The following is a 21565-nucleotide window of genomic DNA, read 5'->3' on the forward strand; positions in this document are numbered from 1 at the left end:
TTCTTCACCTTTGCTTTGGCATCACTGTTTAACGGATTTTCAGTAAAACTTAAAAGGGAAAACCTTGGGTACTGGAGTCACAGCTATGGTTGCCAGATTTAGAATTTGTGAAAACCATACAACATGCACAGCTGGAAGCTGACTGTCCACTCACTGGGGGAGGGGGGTGGTGGTGCGGAGGGGGGTTGGTGCTATCGCTATCGGAAACTTTCATGAATGTTTTCAGGGTGGATCGTGGATCGGGGGGTGGTTCACACAAGTTCATTACAAACCAATGGTCATTTAAAATCAGTTATTCAGACTGGACATAATATTTTCCAGTCAGGACCACAAACTGGACATTCCGGTCAAAAGCCAGACATCTGACAACCCTATTCAGAGGTTGATTCTTCTGTGGCTTTTCATGTGCAGAATACATTTATGAACAACATAGCAACAGAAACATTTGCTGAATACATCTGTGCACAGGTGTAACAATCTACTGTCCAATCTACTGTCCATTCACATCGAGATGCATGTCATTCTCCACATTATTTTTGATCCTCATGCATCATTTCAAGTCTGCTTCACTTCCAATTTCTCAAAGGCTTTTTTCATCAGAAAAAACAAGAGTTCAACAGAAGTACACTGTAATTGCAAGTTGGAGGGAAATGTAGGCAATGAAGGGCAATTAAGACATTCCTGAAAATTACAGAGCAAAAAATAGGCCTTCAGATATGACCAGACAGCACACAGCTGCAATCCCAAATAAGAGCACCACAGAGGCTCTCAGAAAAAATCTCTAATTTCTGCGCTTTCATTTCTCAAAATTCACCTATGACCAGCTCAGTTCAGTGAGATCGGACAGGTCACTTTTCAAAAGGAAACTGAATGTAGTGAAAATTCTGATGAACATATGCATTATTATATCCATATTATATCAGTCACCTAAAGAATAGCTACTATGACTACCAAGAGAGCACCTTTCACATTATTTCAGCTGCAATATCAGAGCTAGCAGATGAACTAGGGAGCTACTGCAGTTTTGTAAATGTCACCTATATTGGCTATTACCTCTATCTCATTTTGTAAATATGATATTTTATCCAGATTTCTAGATAAGCAATCTATATCTACAGCAAGGAAACAGTGAGCAAACAGCTAAAAATGTTTCCTTACTAGATTACAAGCGTGAAGTGGAATCCCAATGCCAGTATTTCTGTCCACCCATGGGCGTGTGCCTAACATAAGCACATTTTTACATTTTCCAGTGGGCGCAAGGAGGCACCTCCTAATTTAGGCGATTAACAGCTGGGCAAGGAAGGCCCAAACATCTGCTTAATCACACCTAACTCACCTAATCATGTGTAAATCATCTGAGGCCGAATATGGCCCATTGTTTATGAAGATTCCATAGATTTTTAAATAGAATTATTTTTTCTTGCATTGTGAATATGGTAGGAAGGTCAGATTGGAAATGGCAATAGCCTATGAAGACACATTAGTTTTCAAAGTTCCTAGGGTTTTCAATTCACTGCCCCACGAACATTAACAAATCATTTTAATTTATCTGAACATGTTAAATATCTTATGTTGACTCAAAGCTGTGTATCTCCCCATTATTCCACCCAAGGAAACTGAGGAAATTACAGAGAATGTCTGCACTCCAAATCAAACCATGGCATAAAAATAAAACTGCACAAAACAATGGTAATCTGCGCTGCAGGGCGACCAGCATACACCAGATCAGATAACTTCAAGAGAAACACACTGACAGGAATGCTGACCGCAATAAAAATGTCTAACAGAATAGAAGTTCTGCTGAGTACTATACAAAAATCTAAATTGTGTGGAAATCGGCTTATCCTATCTGTGGAATTTATTATGAACAATTGCGAAAGAGAACATCACAGATTATCTCATAATGAAAATCAACGCCCTCACTCCAAATGCATAACATTTGATATAAATGTCTTATACTGGAAATCACACCAAATGAATTACTATGCTGTGAAAAGATAAAATTCAGCACAGTCCTCAGCAAACCAAAAGACAAAAAGATTTAAACTTCTTGCAAACTGCCACTTTAGCTAACAGCAGGAACATTCACAGACTTTTTTCCTCATATCACTACTTTAACCCAACTGTCTGCTAGTGGGCCGAAAACAGGCTGATATTGGGTCACTGTATGCTAGTTTTCTAGGTTGTCACACACAGCACAAAGACAGGTAAAGGAGGGGGGCATTACCTCAATTTCCTGGAATGAGCTGTTTATCATGGCTATCAGCATGTTTAGCAGGACGATGACCATGGTCACATTGTAAACCCCGTAAAGGACATATCCAATGTTCTCGATGAACTTGTGTCCATTGTTAATGACAACAGACTTCACTTCGGAGAGTCCAAAAATGGCCCAAAATAATGTTTTAAAGCTTTCCTCAACTCTGCAGAGGGAGGAATGAAGGAAAGAAGGAGAGGGGTAAGACTGATTATTTTTAGGCACTGAGAAAAGTGTACAGAAACAAAACTTATTGTGGAGAAATACGTTTACATCTTTTCACTCACTCATATGTTCACTTCATATTCCATATGGTATCTGTCAGCAGAGTGGTAGAGGTTATATTCCCATTTGGGGCACACTGTACCTTGGAGGATAGCCACTGTACTGGACTAGAAACACTTTTTCATGAATCGGTTTAATTTATAAGAGTAAATGTGTAAAATGTGAGCTATATAACTCTCCCTGAATAAGGACTAAGCTCATCGATGATGTTAAACTGGTAAAATCATAAATCTATAATGGGATACATATATTCTTCTATATATGGATGGTATTACAGTGCATTACAATTATTTAGCAGACATTCCCTAAGGACTTACAAAAGTGGAAGACATCAGTATTAGTCTCAGGAATATACAACTGCAACATAAAAAAGATGGCATCGAAGGCCCAACTGTAATCAATGAGTATAAAGTTAACCAAACAAACCAACAATTAGTATTGTAAAAATATTAAATACCACTATACAGCTAAACAGGTATGTCTATGCCTATTCCGTTATTAATGTTTATATACAGTACCCCTTATTATTATTATTATTATTATTAGTATTATCCCAAGTAAATCCAAAAACAGGAAAGCTAAGGAGGGTCAGGGGAGCCATGGTGCAGTTTGGTGGGTCTTCAGTTTGCATAGTAAGATGGGAGTTTCTGCTATCCTGCTATGACTAGAGTGGGAAGCTCATTCCTCCACTGGAGGCCAGGAGAAATGGCCAGCATGCAGTGGGGGTCAGGTGTACAGATGTTGTAGTACAGAGAGGTCTGGCCGATGTGTAGGGTCTGACGATCTTTTGAAGACCTTTTTGCTGTCTAGTAGGCTAGCACCAGGGTTTTGAATTATATCAATATCAGTAGCCAGTGGAAGAAGATGATGAAGTGAGTGGCATGACTGAGTCTGGGCAGGTTGTAAACCAGGTAAGCAGCAGTATTCTGGATGAGCTGCAGAGGTCTGATGGCAGAAACAGGGAGGCCAGCAAGGATGCAGCACTCCTGACACATGACCAACATCTGGACAAAAGCCTGTGTTGAGTAGGTGGACAGGAAGGGTCAGATTTCCCAGATGTTGTAAAGAAAGAATCGACGCACCTAACATACCGCTGTGATGTATGCATATTAGATATATATTAGTTCCAATCATAAATTAATTATGTATCATATTTTTGTAATTTCATATTTACGAAAACATATTCCATCCTTTGTACATTGTGTATTACCACATATAGGTACTATACTGTATGTTATATTTTCATAAGGTCTGATATACTTTCATAAGGTTATATTTTGTAGTTAGTATTTACACTCGGGAACTACAGTATATGGGTGTGAGGGGGTAAAGGGCACAGGGTCAAAAAAAAAAGTAATTATACCACAGAACCCAAACCAAGATCCGCCCTGCTGTCAAGTAATTTATTTACTGGTCCAGGAACCTACAAGGATTCCTGCTCCTCCTTGCAGAGGCATTGAAGGACTAACAATGAGCCATCAGCTCTAGGTGCACGTCCTCTTTCATAACGATTTTCAGGCAGGGTGGCCAAATGTCACAATTAAATCGATAAAGTCTCGATTTATGAGCATTTGCCCCAAAAAACATATCGCCGGGAAGGATTTTGCTGCGATAATTAAGAGTGAATGTACCCAGTGTTTTGACAGGATATTGCCATTTGCAGCTAAATATCAGCATAAATTATAATGAATGATTCATAGTTTTACAACCCAAGCAAATGCATACCTCTACTTAGAACTCTGGGCCTCATTAATAAAACATGTGTATAATCACATTTTATTGTAAACTGTGTAAGAACGTTCCAAAGAATATTTTGGTATTCATCATTTTTTTCTTATCTGTATTTGCTCATGGCTGTTTCCTTATTCTAATCACATGAGCAGGTTTGTGCATAAAATTTACAGTCAGCATATCTCGTACAGCTGGGATACGCACAAACTGCTGCTACTGCTAGACAGGATCCATAAAGGGTCTTCAGCCTCTAGCCTGGTGAACTCTCATGGAGCGAAATGGCCATAAAGGAATCTGCTCTTTGCATGTAAGGCTCTCCAGAAGGGTCTTCCCCTAGACAAACCATCCATGAATCAGCCAGATGGCAGCTGCATCGATTAGCCCTGATGTCCATCGACTCTGTCCCCCACGGACCGATTTATTCTGCTGTTTGAGGCAAAGGGTTCCCATCCATTTAATTTCACTGTACCACTGTAAAAATATGGTAGAATTTCTTAGAAGCAGAGAGCCTGGTGGAGGCAAAAGGAGTGGTAAATGCTGACCACCTCACATCAGACTTGGGTCAAATATGGATATTAAACGTATTTTTATTTATTTAATTTTTTTAAATGTGTCATCTGTCAGTACTGTACTGGAGTCTAAAGGGTTAAAGTGCTGACCCCTGGCTGACCTCACACTATTCTTCTCAATGTCATCAGTGATGCGTGAGTCCATCCTCACACAGCAGGAGGAAGACAGGCAGAAGAGATTGTTTTGGAGAAAATGCAGATTTGGCACTTAAGACAAGCTGTTACTAAAGACAAGCATATTCATTGTGCAAAGCTGTTACTGTTTTCATTTCTGTCTCATTGTGTATGGAGACTTTAATTTCCATACATGATGAAAATATTTTTACTTAAGTTCTGATCAAATTTTACTGTTTCTCTAAAGTAAGCTAATGAAGTATGTTTTTTATTTTATTTTATTTTTTAAGTCTGTGAGGGGTCTTGTTTATTGCAACTTGTATACCATGTCAACCTAGCTTTATGAGAGGTTCTGCTCAAAGACATCACCTTATTACTAACTTGAATCATTTTCTTTCTGTTATACTGAATCTATTAAAAAATTAAGACATCAACCTGCTCTTTTGTTTCGTTGTTCATACCGTAATTTAAAAGCTGAACTGCATAGTATTTAACATACTCAGGGCTCACTCACTACGGTAAATTCAGCCTGTTTACAACAATGAACACTATTCTGAATCTTCTTCTCTATATTCCACTATTTTCACAGAACTTATTAATTCATGGATCTTTCAAATAATGTGTTGATGATACTCTTTAAACCATAAGAAATATTCTGCTAGTCACACAAAGCTTTCTGAATGAGGCAAAGGTCAAAATATGATCATTTTCTTAGACATGACCTTGGGAACACAAAAATTCAGAAGCCCTTGTTAGTTTCACTATTTTACGCATATCAATGTGCCACTTAAACATGCACTTGAAATGGGTCATGTTAATATAAAATTATCTGATTTGAAATTGTAAGACATTTGTGTGTGTGTGTGTGTTTTTGGTGTACAAATAGGGGAGGGGTTATGACAACATGCAGAATCTGTTCAGCTACATATGATATAAAGACTTGGGAAACCATTTTACTAACACCAACCCTCTGGTTCCCTTTATTACCACACCCAAAAGAACAACCGCCGCCATCAACTCACACCACCCAAATACCCCAGATCAACCACACCCTCAGTGTCCCAACCCCCATCCTACAGCTGCCCAAAACCCTATACCCCTTAGCCCCACACTCACGTTGTAAAGGCATCATTCTGCTTGGCTCCCAGGTAGTACGAGTAGAGGTTGAACATCCCGATCATGAAGGCCACGAAAACCATGATGAAAATCACCATGAATTTAAAGATGTCCTTAACTGTCCGCCCCAGTGAGATCTGCAGTGGTCCGAAGCTCTCGTTGGCCGGCAGGATGTAGGCGATGCGCGAGAAGCTCAGCACCACCGCGATTGCGTACAGACCCTCTGAAATCAGCTGGGGGTCTGATGGGAGCCACTTTATGCGGGCTGCAATGAGAAGGGGGCAGCAGTCATTTCCATCCCACCTCTGGGGTAGAATTTTTTAATTCCTTTTTTAATGCATTGCAGGAGGTCTGGGTATCCATGCTTTAAGTACTAAACCTGACACAAAAAATTCAGTTTTAACTTCAAATCAGGTCTCCCCAAACCTTTGAGCCACTCTACATTTGAGCAAATATTTAAAGGACAAGCACACATAATGGCATCCCTCAAATATAGTAAACCAATTATTTTAATTCAAGAGGTTTTTGTTTAAATTAAGCTGAAATTGTTAGTCTGGCTTCAAATTTCACAAATTGATCATTGTTGACGAAAACACCGAAGTCACGCCAGAAAATTACTTCTGTGATGTGTGATGTCAATGGTGTAACACAAACAGCTCTGCTACTATAACTTCAGGTTTAAAAGATGACATAAATGGAAAGACATAATCGCTGATCCTGCAATATAACCGTTCAGGTTTGAGCCAGAGGTGCAGGGATCGGAGTTGGAGGATTCTTCCCAAAGCCTAAAACCAGAGCAGGATAGGAATACTCTAAAAAAATAAGCTTTTTACCTATCCTACCCAGATTCCTATGAGAAGATTGATGATCCATCACAGTGCGTCCAGTACAAGGATTTTAACAAAATATGGGCTGCATGCTGTGTTAGCTCCATCAATGACAGTATATGGACGCCACTAGCTTAGCTCCTGTCTATGAAGTGAGTGAAATACACCTTCCAGCATCTCCAAAGCTGATTAATTTACACAATGCATCTTGCGTCTTGATGACAAGTAAAAATAAAAACAGAAAAACAAGATCTTAGTTGTTTTAGAGGCAGCTATATTCAGACCTATAACTTATATACTGTATCCATCTGCTGAGTAAATGATTAGTTCTAATGTAGCTGCCTCTAAAACAACCTAGGTCATTTTTTTTTTTTTTTTTGCTTGTCATCAAGATGCAAGATGCATTGTGTACAAAATGCATTGTGTAAATAATTCAGTTTTGTAGATGCTGGACGGTGTTTTTCCATCATTCACTGAGCTAAGCTAGTGTATTCCAACTGCAGTATATCGCACTGAAATCATTAACAATATCATAGCTAATATTACATAGCTTACACGATGTTGCTCACATATATAAATCTAACTTATTAGGTCTAAGGACAAGTTAACCTAATGATTTTGTGCTAACTAAACCACAAATGGTGCATTATTAACTGTGCTGTGTATGAAGCTAGCGACCAGCTATGGAGGAAAAAATAAATGCTAGGCATTTACGATATAATTATACAATACCTGACCACACTACATATTTAATAATGTAATATTTAATAATAAGTGTGCATTCACAACCTGACCTACCTAGCCAGCTAACAAGCTGTTTAGGAGATGGGTTTTTTTCCATTTCAAACAGACTCGGAAACAAGAAATTATCTTGGCCTACAAGCTACAACATATACTCTCATGTCACTACAGCATTTTCCATTCCACTAAATCGAATTAGAATCTACTCTAATCCAGCTCAAGTGAGCACATTGTCTAGCCTCATGTGTTGATTTAACTCATTTTCCATTAGTGCTGAGGCAACAACTTTCTTATTTTGGCTAATTCTTTAATGGAAAGGCCTATAGCTAATTTGACAGTATCTGACTTTCACCACCTGTGCCACAAATGTCACAAAATAGAATGTGATAATTCTGAAGATTTCTGAAAAAGGGAGGCAGGGTCAGTCAGTCATAAAATAGGACAATTTCCATTTGGCTAGTTTATTTGGCTAGTCTGTTTCATAATATCTGGCGCTTACCCTTTAAGCTGAATTGTGTCAGCAGATACCCAGATGTATCAACAGATCGTATTTTAAAAAGCAAGCTGTGTAAGTCACTCCAAGTGCATCTGCTACAGTTATGAATCTGATTTAAATTTAAAGCATGTGAAAATTTCACAGATATATTTTTTATGTCACTTCCACTGTCTACTAACAAAATAACTAATTTAAACCATGTCAAACTGTTACTGTCTGATCATTCTGGAGGGACATTCACCATTTTTGGAAAATACACATTGTGGTGATTGTACTCACCCAGCCGGTAGTATTCTATCTCAAAGGGCAGAGTTATGTTTGATAGGTCAGTATAGTGCTTGTCAACGTAGCTCTGCGCTACATGGGCATGCCAGAACGCCATGAACCTGGCAATGAAGGATGCCACAAAAATGGCAAGCATTCCAAAGTCCAGAAGGTTCCAAGGTTCCAACAGATATTCTCTGGGGCCTTGGGACCAGATCTCCTTGCACTCTGCCCAGATCATCCCTTAAGAAAAAAAGCAGAGAGATAAACATGGCTGCTTACCATCTGGGGAAACCTTCAGCATAACTCATTAACAACATGAGTTGTGGTTTCAGCTCAGTTATCATTATTCAGAAATTAATTGAAATTTAATGAATTGCAAAATCCCCATAGGAAATTTTGGACAGTTTGCAATTTGTGAACTGAATTTCATATTCCTTATTTACCCATTCTCTCTTTTTGGCTAAGCCCTGCATTTCAGTCAAACGGTGCCCTTTTGGAGAGCTGACATATACATAATGGTTACTTATCACACACTAAATTCACTTAGAAATAATCAAACCACTTGGTTTTACCTTTGTGCTTTTACTATGTGCTCTGACCTGTGCTTACTAAGTAAATAGTACTAAGTAGGCTGATGTAATTTGCGTATGTAAACAGCCCCTGTATGAAACGAGGCTATCAAAGCTTACAAAGTAATTTCACAGGGTGAAAGTGAGGGAACTCATGTCTTTCATCAACAGCCTCATGCAGACACACATACATATACACCTTTGTGAGCAGGCAGTGCTCACTACAATAATAGTTGATTTGACTGTGCTGATCTCTTGCCTTAGACCTGCCCAGTGTGGCAAATACCTGCCAGGAGTTTTCTCCAACTGCTGTAGCTCGTTGCATGAAAGAAGTACATAAGCCTCCTGATCACAATAGGGTGAGAGGCCACAAGGAGGAAAAACTTTAACTATTTACAAAAATATTAAATCAAATCATAAACACTTTCCAATAATATAGTGCCCTTCATCACTATCACAGTATTTGCCGATAAACAAACAAAGCTCCAATAAACAACTGATAAAGCATGTCCTGAGCTTCCACTCGTGCACTATGCGAAAACAGAAAGTGAAAGTAACTGGGTACATAGCAGAATAGTTAAGCCACAATTTAGATGTTTATAGAATGTCTTTAGATGACATTCTATAAACATACAACCTCAAAAAAGCATGTTCTTTGTTATAGCAACGCATAGGCAGCATAACTGTAACATAGACAGGGACATTATGTTCTCACCAGAATATACTCCTAATTTTTTAAATGATGTATGATTTAATTTGTTAAAAAAATTAATATTTAATTAAGCCTTTTACCCAAAAATTACTTATGGAACATATCTTTACTATCAGTATATATTGGCAGCACCAAATGAAGCCCTAAACTACTGTAGCAGTTGTTTGGCAATTAGTGATCTATAAAATAATAATCAACCTGGGGTGCCAGCTTCAGCCCTCCTTAGGGAAAGGGTACTGCCTTGTTATTGCTTTTTTTGTCTCTAGTGGTTTTACCGATCAAGGCAGGGTATTTTGCATCAAAGTGCGAAGTGTACAGGGTTTACAGGAGTCTAAGTGTACAGGTTTGCAACAGTGTCCGGATTATAGAACTGCACTTTGAATCAATGGCGGATAAAATGAATAATTTACGACATTGGTGCCGGTGTCTAATTTCATGGCCACTGGGCTTTAAAAGTTTAAAAAGATTTGGCCCCCAACCTTGATTAACAGTATAATTGCAGAGAAATTCTAGGCCCATTGAAATATTTTACTATGTTACCCTTTCACCATTAAATGGCATGCCATCCAGTGAACTACATTTTATAAGGCAATTTATATAATGGCAAATGACTTCACATTTTGGATGGAGAAAGCAGACGTGTTTTATTTTAAGCAAAATTGAAGGGTGGGGGGTGGGGGGGGGGGTTGAGGTGGGAGAAGAGAGACTGACTGCAAGACCAAGAGATTATGGCGGGAGTTGTCATCACATGCCCAAAAGAGTGACCTTTCCCAGGGCTAAAAGGATGTGTACTCCTTCCCCCCCACTCTCTTGCATTTATGAAAATATGTGTTTACCAAACAGCATAAGAGACCACTTTTTTCGATATTGCTCTTCATAACATGTTTCAATATGGGCAAATTAAAAGCACGCTATGTTAGGTCACTCAAGATAAGAGCATCTGCTAAGCAATTGTAAAGTAAAAGAGCATTTTCAGGCTGATTAGGTACTGAGCTATTGCATGCTAAAGAAACAAATGGCCTGGCCTCCAGGCTAAAGAATTATCTCTAAAGAATCCTGAAAACATCTGTGCAGCTATTTATATTTAACACTGTAAGCATTTCCTGGGATATGTAGGGAATGGTTGTTAATCCCATTCATTTTCATCACATATTTTCACTTGTGTGGTGGAGTGGCAGAAAGCTCAAAAGCTCAAAACCACAAAGCACACGTGTACCACAGCATTGCGACAGATGTCAAGGTGAGTAACAATGTTCGGTTCTGACACTGGGCACTGGGGGGGCCGGGGGGGGGGGGGGGGGGGCAGGGGACTTAGGGGTGAAGGTGGGGGTGTGGCTGTCACAGAGCTGCTGGCTTGATTAAAGTTCTGTTTCATTTTTTTCACAAGTTGTCCTAAATGTCCTAAATTGATGAGCATGAGCAATAGAGTCAATTTTTATCAAAGTTTTATAAATTCGCCTCACAGAGGAAAAACATATTTGATGCATAGCAAATTACAGAATAGACAATAGAATTTCATATACAATGAGAACATCCTGTTATTAGACAGATATGTAATTGCACTTCAGCACTAACAGATATTCACCAAAAGCTATAATCTCTTGACAGCAGGAAGGAGAAACAAGAGATTTAGCCTACATAGAAATGTCCCTGGAACAAGGTGTTAAAAAAGAAAAGAGACTTGTCCTGTGCTTTGATGTAAAAAAAAAAACATTAATACAAGTAATTTTATAAAATATTAAGATTTTGATTATTCCACCTACTTTGTAATGAGACAGGCTCTGACTAGAAACCATCCAATTAAAAATAATTGGTGTGTGTAAATGACTAATAAATTGAAGACAGCCAAATTAAGCTTTGAAGTTAGTCCATGTGCGGTGTCAATTTATCTTAACTGATCTGCATATGTTTAGTCTCGCCTGTCTATAACCCCGTGCTGGTAGACAATAACAGGCTCTGCCATTAAGTGCTGTTCTTTCCTACCAAAATTTTAAAAATAATTTATGGACATGGCGATGGAATTGCCAACAGTGTTCAAAATTATGGAAATTAGGCAAATTCTGCGCAATCAAATACCTGCTTTAGGTGTTCGTGCGGCTAAATCTCATCTTGTTTCTTTGAGTTTATTTTTTAGGTGAATACAAAAACTCTAAATCTAAATTATATTCCCCAAAAACCTATACTGCACAATCCTTCACGGTCATACCAGTTGGTGTAGGCACAATGTAACCTTCATTGTTAATTCAACTCTTTTAACAGTTTATATGCAAATAGATAAAATGCAACGCTGGATGTTTTTCTGTGCCTAAAAAATCCTAATAAATCTAAGTAGCCTCTATTGAGTATCAAGGGTTATCCTGACTACCAAAACCCTAGGTAGTAATACAGCCAATCATGTGTCATCATTATGGGACACCCAGCAATATTTAGGACTGACTTATCTGTCCATGTGTAATCTGTCTGCTCACTGTTTTTAATGTATGAACAGTGAGCTCCATAATGTTATTGATTTGGCTCTGTACCCCACAATTTTAGATTTTCAATCAACCAATGCACGTGTGATTAAAGTTCAGATTCTCAGCTTGTATAAAATGGTATTTTAATACATTTTGTTTTCACCATGTGGAAATAACAGCATTTGTTATACATAGCCCGCCACTTCAAGGATGTTCAATTTCTTCCTTAGTGCAGGTATAAGAAAGCTTTCAGTGTTCAGTCTTGATTGTAGGCATATGATTGCCTTTGAAGTCTGTTATTGGTGTTTGTCAACATAAGGACCAGAGGTCATGAAAGTCAAGGAAGCCACTATGAGGCAAGGAAATATTTTTTTAAAACTGTCAGACACATAGGCCAAACCTTAGCCTAACCAAAATCAACCGTTTGGAACATCACTGAGAAGAAAGAGGGCACTGGTGAGCTCAATAACTGCAAGGGCCTGGTAGGCCAAGGAGGAACTCTACAGTTTACGACTGGAGATATACTGTATATACTGTATATCTAGATACTGTATATTCCAATGCATTATTACTGTATATACATTTTCCTTCATTATTATTATTATTATTATTATTATTATTATTATTATTATTATTATTATTATTGTGTTTCTATGTGCTTAAAATCTATTAAACTGTCACCAGCTTTGCGTGCAATTGGGTGGGAATTACTTTTCTAAAATTCTGTGTGACTGCCTACACTGAGGTGGAGGTAAAAAAAGGGGAAAAAACAATATTGCTTTACAACCACTGCATTCATGCTGACTCAATAAAAGAGTTTTAAATACTCACAATGTGCATACTTGGTAAAATGCATTGCTCTATGTTAAGGAAAAAGCATTTAGATTTTGAATTGAGCCTTGATCTTTTGAGCCATTTTTTATTTCATCAAAGAGGATTACTGCGGAAGCCATGGCAGCTATAATTAAAACCTGGGAAACGTAAAGAAGGAGACAAGTATGAGTCAATAAATGTGATGACTGCAAAATGCTTCATCCATACAGAGTTAATCACCTGTCATTTATGCTTCCATGGATTTCAAAATAATCAACAGCAGTGTACGGATACCCAGCCATGTTTTTAGCATTCCTACAAGTAATCTGCAGACTTTAGCGATGATTACAGACAGTCATGACACTGATTCTTTCAATGACAATCACTTGTTTTCATTTTTAGTTTGACAAGATTTGAGATCATTTTGGCTGCATGTTGCATTTAGGTTATGTTTTGAAATGGTATCGTCAAGTTTATTTATGTTGGAAGAAATATACTGAATGATATTATTTGGCTAAGAAAGGGGTGTGTTGAATCCACACCTGGTATAAACATGATTTTAAATATTATTTGTGTGAAGTAATTATTTAAAAATAATGAAATGCATATATCAGAAAGTTACTCTTCAAAAACAATTAAAACCCTTTATAAGTGAAGATATTTGAATACTGTTAGAAATAACTTCTTCATTTGAATACATTCATTGCACATGCAATACAATCATTGAAATATGAGAAAACCCTGATTATAGGGGATAGTATTCCTTGAAACATGAGAGCAGAGTCACCAGCCACCATGGTACAATGCCTGGTGCCCAAGTTACAAGTCAATTTGGGGGCGGGGCAACTCTCTAGAATTATTATTCAAGTTAACACCAATGACATCCAATTAAGACAATCCAAGGTCACCAAAAGTACTTTTGAATTAGTGTGTCAGTTAGCAAAAAAACATGTACAGTGAAGTCATCAGCTCAATGGGGTGATGAGGTCTACAGTCCACTCACATCTCTAACGTCAAAACATCTCACATCGCTGGTTGTCTGAGTGGTGCTTTCTTAATGCTATAGGTTTTGTAAAAAAAATTGGCAATCTTTCTGGGGAAAGCCTGGATTATTAAAGAGCGATGGACTCCACCCAAGCTGCTCTTGTCCTCTCAAATAACTTAGCTGCTAGTCTTCGTGATGAAGGATTTCTATATCAGCCCTACGCCAATGTCTCCAAGGTGTGTTCCACAGCAAGCAATTTGCAGCAGTGTTTAGCCTAGAATGTCAATTAGAAATTATTTTATATTCCATTGAGACTGTCTGCCCCATGCACAATGTTTTAAACATAAATATTTTCATGTTATTAATACTGATATTCTTATCACTGATTATTAAACCAGCACTCAAGAAACCTCATCTCAATCCTGAAGATCTAAAAAATTAGACCTCAAACCTATTTCTTCTCTAAAATACGTACTAGGAAATGCTGTTGTTAAGCAACTCAGTGCCTATGTTAGTTTAAACCACATCCGTGAAACTTCCCAATGAGGATTTCAATCAAACCATAGTACTGAACCTGCTCTTGTCAAGATTGTAAATGATCTATTGCTGTCATCAGACTGCAGCTCTGTGTCTATACTATTGCTTCTTGACCTAAGTTCAGAATCAGAGACGGTTGATCATGAGTTTCTATTGCACAAATTCCAGAACTATATAGGACCTTGCGGACAGGCACTGGCTTGGTTGAAATCATACTAATGTAGCAGGACCCAATTTGCTGAATGTTCATAGGGGACAGGGGACCACTTTCCTTTTCACTGTGATATCATCCAGAAACATTGTGTGGAATTTGATTGCTATGCAGATGACACCCAGTTATACATCCTACTGAAGCCTGGTGAAGCTCTTGCGGCTAGAGGCATGTGTTACTGACATAAAAGCCTGGATGAAACAACCTTCTTCTTTTAAACTCAGAAAAAAGTTGGTTTCATGTCCATTTGCCTGACCTCTCTCAGTATATTTATAAGCTATGCTTCAACCTTGCATGCAGGATTCAAGCATGCAGGATTGCTTTGTTCTTAATATTCCGGTTATCTAGTTGTCCCAAGAATTTCCAAGACATTTACAGGTGGTAGAGCATTTAGATCTCCCCTACTATGGAATAACCTTCCAAAACATGTAGGGAAATCAGACACAGTCTCAATATTTAAGTCCAAATTAAAAACGCACCTTTTCAGAGAAGCTTAACCAGTTATGGTACAGACAGTATGAATAAAGAGCTGGCATTATGGGCTGATTGACTGACATACATACAGTACTGTCACCTCTCCACAGTTGTGACCCATTTTTCACTAGTAGGATCTTGAGAGGTGGGTAGGTTTCTTGCCTTTCTCGTGCCTTTGCAGGTTCTCTGTCTCTGTCCTTGTAGTTATGCTGCCGTAGTAAACTTTGTTTTCTACCCATAGCACTTCCCTAACTCTCTTTTCTTTGTTTTCAATTCCCACCAATGGGGCAACTGCTGTCTGTCCCCATATGTCCACTGCTCAGCCTGCCAACTGCCACATTCAGATGATTCATACAACCTGTCAATCCACACCCAGAGCCGCCAGAACAGGCTGTAAATCTAGCCAGAACTCTTGCACCCACCTTGCCTCTTTGATGAGAACAGTTGATTAGAGTAACTGACCTATGACCCATGAAATGATTAGGATCTCCATCCAGGTGAAAGGGGTGGTCTTCATGCGGAACAGCTGCATCGGGTGGTCATGGGTGGTCATGTTTGGCAGCAGCTTGGTTCCATCGAAGCGGTCTGACGCATTCATGACAAGGAGGCCAAGGAAAATGGTGAAGGATGCAGCGTGGGCGACAAATTTCAGAAAAGGGCCACGCATGATCTTTCCCAACTGAGAAGAGGGGGAAAGAGTGACCGGTAACACAACAGACAAATGTGTGTGTGATGTTGTATCGTTGCACCAAACACTGCATTAGAAGTTCCCTTGTTTGAAAAATTAAAAACGACGTATTATTTAGTCTAATTAAGTACTTCTAATCTAGGAAAATAAAACTGAGGACTCAAGGATTCAGCTTGATTCCAAATGGAAAGTCGAAAAGTGTTATTCAATAAAAAAAGCGCTATTCAATAAAAAAACAGAGATTAGTCCAGATTAGTTCAGTTGTGTACAACTGTAAAACTACCTTTTCCTGCTTGTGAAAACTCCATGGGTTTGACTGGGCTGAAGCGCAACCAATTCTTGGAGTTTTTTTTAATGGAAAGCACTTTTCAATAGAAAGTTTGGCAGAGATTAAATTGATATCCACTGAAAATATCTTAAAATGAATTAAAATGGAGCACAAGCTGTTTAAAAAGATAACTATAACTGTCACGCCTAAATCAGCACCGTTACGGCCGATATGACTGACCAATATGATGACACAACATACGTGTGTATTCGCGTGCATTTGATGTGCCTCAGATGCTGTAAATTAAGTGAAAAAAATAGCTTAATCACAGTCATCTGAACCTCTTTTATTTAAATTTTTTATTAATCTTTTTCTTACCAGCCAGGCTCATAAGCAAAGCGACACACGGACTCAGAAGCTCTCTAGACTCATCTGCTTAATAATGACGTAAACAAGTTGAAATATGTTGTTAAATAAAATTTGTTACATTTTTCCATGTCCATGCTCATCTCCTTCCCTGGAAGTAGACACATGATTCCGTTTGTATTTTTGCTATAATGTAAAACACTATAGCAATCAGCATCAGTCAGTATAGCCTGCGAAATAGAGGTTATTGCGACTAGCCCCAGAATTTTCATATCATTCCTGATTTGGTGCAGGAAGAAGCGTCTGTATGGGGACAGTCAACTGTAGCAGGTTTTGAGTCCCAGCAATGGAGGGGAGGAGGGGGGTAGGGAGTGGGACCTAACCTTGCTGCACGGGGCAATCCAGTACACCATGGCCAGGAAGGGTAGACCTATAGCCACGCCCAGGACCACCAGGAACTTCATGCCGGTGGTCTGTTGCCGAAGCCCAGGCAGGTTCTCATACCAGATGGACAGGAGCTGCTGCTGGCAATTAGGATGTGCCACAAACTGTGTGGGAGGAGCAAAGGGAAAGGCAAAGGGGTGGGGGAGGGATAGGAAAGGGAAGTGAGAAGTGGAGAGGTCAGGAAGAAGCATGGGTAGTGGGAGGAACCAGCGGAGGAGCAAGGTAAGGGGGAGGGGCCATGTGTAGCCAGGGGCGGGGCAATGGGAGGAGAGGATGATAACAGTATGAGAAGCAGACATGAGTCACGTAATTTTTTTAAATGATTTATACCCACTCAAGTTATGTTATATTTAGGATGTTCCAGTTTATAATAGTAACTTCCTGTGTGTTTTTGTAATTATACCCAAGTTTACATATAATGTAACAGTCAGATCTGGGTCCAAAATTTTATCTTAGATATTTCAACCCTTGACACTACAAAAATTGCATCATATTACTGGGAATTTAAAAAAGAAACATCAATTTTTTTTTCAATATTCAGAACAAAGTGTCTTTTATATGACAGTATGCTTTGGTTTGTCATTTGTTTTACTGGAAATTCACGGGGACCTGCAGGAGTGTTTCCATGGCTCACTGAGACAGCCTCTGAGGCTTTTAGTGAAACTAAACATTCAGCCATTTATTTGCAGCAATTCTGTAAACCCAAGGCTGTTGCTCTCAGACACCTAGATTCCCCCTGTCCTCATGATTAACCATGCTGTATTGTTCTGTTGTCTGATACCTGAGGCTGTGCTCCATGTATGCATACTCAGAAAACAATGTCAGAAGTAGGTGTCAAACTTTAAGTACATGCACCATTTCATAAGTCTATACTGTTTGGCAGTGCCACTGGACTAGTTTTTGTGTAACTCAAAGTAAGTTTGTATTTTACTCATTAAATGACTGAATTGTTCATACATGAGCCTTTACTGAGCCAGTTCTCTGTTGTATTAGTCACAGTGCATTGTGTTTTATCAACAAAACAATAATGCAGGTATAAAATAAGAATTCATTAACTTTGTTCCTCAGAGTCATTTTCATGACGTGCTCACATACTTACCTTTTTAAGTTCGTATTTTATGGCCAGTTTTAAACGGATAAGACTTCGCTGGCCAGGGGGTTCACAGCTTTGACTGGAGTCGACGTCACCATTCAAAATGGCCTCCACTTCTTCAGTGTTCCGACATAGGTCCAGAAGCCCCACCACAAAGTCTTTGCATTGCACAGACAGCTTCTTATAATCATTCTAGTGGGAGGAGGAGGGGGAATTCAGCCCATTAGAATTCATGCATTAGGCCTACTCAACTGCTTCTGAGTGACTGACCAGAGATACTGGGGAGCAGTTGGTTCCAGTATGAATTACGAAAAACTGTAGGATTGTGGATTGAGCCCTGTCTCTACACTGTACCTTCCCAGGGGATTGCAAGCCCGCAACAACCAGTGACTATGGTCAGTTATCATGCCCAGCGAAAGGTTACGTCTCCTCTAGACAGGGCAAATTCTAGCTATTCCCCTGAAACTAGAGGCTGTTTATAATGGATTTTGCATGTTTTTCCCACAGAGACTGCCCGCAGTTCTCTTAAACGTACTCGCTAATCTCCCATCAAAACATTCTCAGCACAAAAAAAAGGGAGAAGCATCATCTTACCAAGCAACTATGCTCGGCGTAACGAATGTACCAAACAAATTCATCATGAATCATTATTTATTGTGAAGCACATCCACCCAGAGCATAAACATCCACAAATCACCTTGAGGAATACAGGTACAAACACTTTTTTAAATTGCATAACAATAGATGTGTAGTTGTATCTGAACCTGAACCCCCTGTTAATTAACATGAATTAGCTACATTTAATCAAAACAAAAATAACAACAACAAAATGATACAAGGAATACAGAGTATGTCCTAATTGTGACTGCAGTGATAAGTTCTAGGTTCTATTTATTTTACTGTAGTAAATGCAGTAAAATACACTGAACCCACTGTGATCCATTCCAGTTGAAAGAAAAGAGCTACCGTCTCATTCTGTGCAAGCTACCTCTTTTGTTGGCATCCATCCATGCAGATAGGCCTTTCATTTGCAATCATAGGCAAATGTGGCACCCCTCTATACAGTTTGTCATTAAAGTGACAAGGAAAAATTTAGTGATCCAATCAAATTGACTCATTTGGGAGAGTCCATTGAAATCATTGTAATTCCAGACTGGGCAACTGGCCTTGAAACATATTTTGAGGTGCACATCATTCTGATGTAATAAATGTTTTCTGTGGTCTAACGTAAGTGAACGGACATTTGTGTATAAGGCTGATTAAGTCAGCTAACTGAACATGAGTTTATCAAGGGCACCTGACCCGAAATTGTGTACATTTGCCTTATCTTCTAAAACCCTGTGGAGTCACTGCAGGTGTTTATCAACTGTGTGCGATAGTACCTTTCCGGTACAATGCACATTGACAGAGCACATATATTTTGTGCAATTTGCCACAAATCTGTACAGGCACAATAACAAAAGTAGACTGACATTAACACACACAAAAAAAAACGAATCGCATCTGAAATAAACAGATGTGAACAGATCCTCTAATGTCATCCGAGACTTCAAAGATGGATTTTGAGTGCAAACATACCACTTCATCTTAAATTGCATGTATTTGTAAATAAACACGTAAGAAATGGCGGTGATATCCACTGAAAAACAACTTTAGCAGAAGTAGGTGCTGCAGGCTATTGACACACATAGATAAACGATGGTCACATAGTACACAACAGATGGCACAAGCAATTCTGTTTTTCACATTTTACTCGTTTTGCAAGGAAAATTGACTACATCCGATTAAAATTAATTCTTGCCGACATTACGTGTCTTCATGCCATACAGCTGAGTTGCAGATAGCAGATAACAATGCCTACTGTAGTTTTAGATTAATTTATTGGGCTTTATGCCAAGTGTAGCTCATTTAACTTGTAATTCTTACATTGTGACACACGTGAGATAATAGATAGCACTTTCTTGGAAACACCACTATTAGAAAGTAAGTATTGTTGAATTTCCCAGGAATTGCACAATTACACTCAAACAAAATCAGCCAAAACTTCTGATACAACAAGATAGTCACTAGAAGTTATAGTCAATAGAACAGCTGTTTCTGAGTTTTTCAGTTTAAGTATCTTAGAATTTATCTGTTTTTACCAGTGGTAATTATCCAATCATGAGCTATTCTTACTATGTATTTATCTTGTAAATACCTAGTACTTATGGGACTGTAAAAGGAAGCCTTACCAGATTTCCAAGCACTGCCCAAGCAGAAATTTGTGCTACACAGTGCTTCTAAGGAGTACAGCAGATCAAGGTTTAGGCTTGACCATAAAACTAAATACTGCTGCTAGATTCTGGGATTTGACGAGCAGTCTACTGTACTTTCAAGCTATTCCTCTGAAAATTATCGGCACAGGAACAAGGCACTACACTGACATTTCGGGAGTTCTGGGACAGAAAACAAATCATTCCAAATATTGCATAGGTGGAAAAACGAGACTGGTTAATTCCAACTAACCAGACTGATGTAGAAAGACGCATGCATCTGTTGCTATGAACAAGTTAATATTAAGCACCACCAATGAATAACAAGGGAGACTGTTAAACACCTGACCATGATCAAATTTAATGATGTTTAAAACTTGTATTTTTGTTTCATTTGAGTTTGTCTGTTTTAGCCTATGTTTTTTTTTAAGCTGACACACTACAAACTCTTTAATTGCTAAGATTATTCTCATTTAACAAATTTTCTGAAAGATACCAAATGTATTGTATTGCCCAACAATATAAAAATATATGCAGTTTCTGTAAAGCAGTACACAGCAGTATGGGAACATTGCTGTCAATCACCGTCTGGGTTACGGGCTAGCTATTGGCAATTGATGTAGATTACTAGGGAGGGGCAGTGTGATAACTGACATAATTGCAGGTGAGAAAACTGCCTTAGATATACTAGTCTCTAGTTGTAATACACATGATTTCAATAACCAAAAATGCTCCAAGCTTGCTGTAATTCAAGGACATTCAATATTTTTAATCAATTTGATGCAGGTAATGCGCATGGATGTGAAGGGTCGGCTTTTTAAAATGTAAAATTGGAATGTTCTGTTCCTTTTTATTTTGCATTTGTAGGACATTATGACTGCACATCCCACAGCCAGGAAAAACAGCTATTGTAAATCTTTAGCAGACACTTGTGTTGTTTCATTCATGCGCTGCAGTGTACAGACCTGTAGGTTGGAGCAGGAGTTAAATGTTGGAGCATGTTCCAGAGATCACACAATGCTAGCAAGCGCCGTCTCTGCACTAGTTCCCTGTCAGTTTACTTGATGTCAAACAAAACCCTCCTAAAACAAATTCCCTGGCTCATCTTCTGGAAAGTCATTTAAGCACACATTTTCCTCATCACACTATTATTCTCCATCAAGTAAACATTACAAACTGACACTCGAATTACCTTCAAAGTCTTCCACTTCCGATTTCCTAACATCTCTGATCCATCGCAATACAAAGTGCAGTATGTGATTTCATATTCCACGCCTCTGGGGCGACATAGCTC

At 38.7% G+C, this 21565-nt stretch overlaps 1 protein-coding gene across 2 annotated transcripts in view; it reads right to left on the reverse strand.

Moving 5' to 3' along the window:
* Positions 1-21565, reverse strand: part of trpc6a (transient receptor potential cation channel, subfamily C, member 6a) — a 47041-nt gene that overhangs the window by 11122 nt on the left and 14354 nt on the right. For both annotated transcript variants that reach the window (XR_004766884.1, XM_035433072.1), the window contains exons 3-8: positions 18026-18211; positions 16866-17030; positions 15623-15839; positions 8416-8643; positions 6073-6337; positions 2228-2423 (exon numbers count right to left, since the gene is read on the reverse strand). Coding sequence is in view for 1 of the 2 variants with exons in the window: in XM_035433072.1 (XP_035288963.1) it covers positions 2228-2423; positions 6073-6337; positions 8416-8643; positions 15623-15839; positions 16866-17030; positions 18026-18211 (1257 nt within the window). In the remaining variant the exon portion in view is untranslated. The remainder of the gene's footprint in view (positions 1-2227; positions 2424-6072; positions 6338-8415; positions 8644-15622; positions 15840-16865; positions 17031-18025; positions 18212-21565) is intronic.

Source organism: Anguilla anguilla, chromosome 9 (assembly GCF_013347855.1).
Source record: "Anguilla anguilla isolate fAngAng1 chromosome 9, fAngAng1.pri, whole genome shotgun sequence".
NCBI classification, from domain to species: Eukaryota; Metazoa; Chordata; class Actinopteri; order Anguilliformes; family Anguillidae; genus Anguilla; species Anguilla anguilla.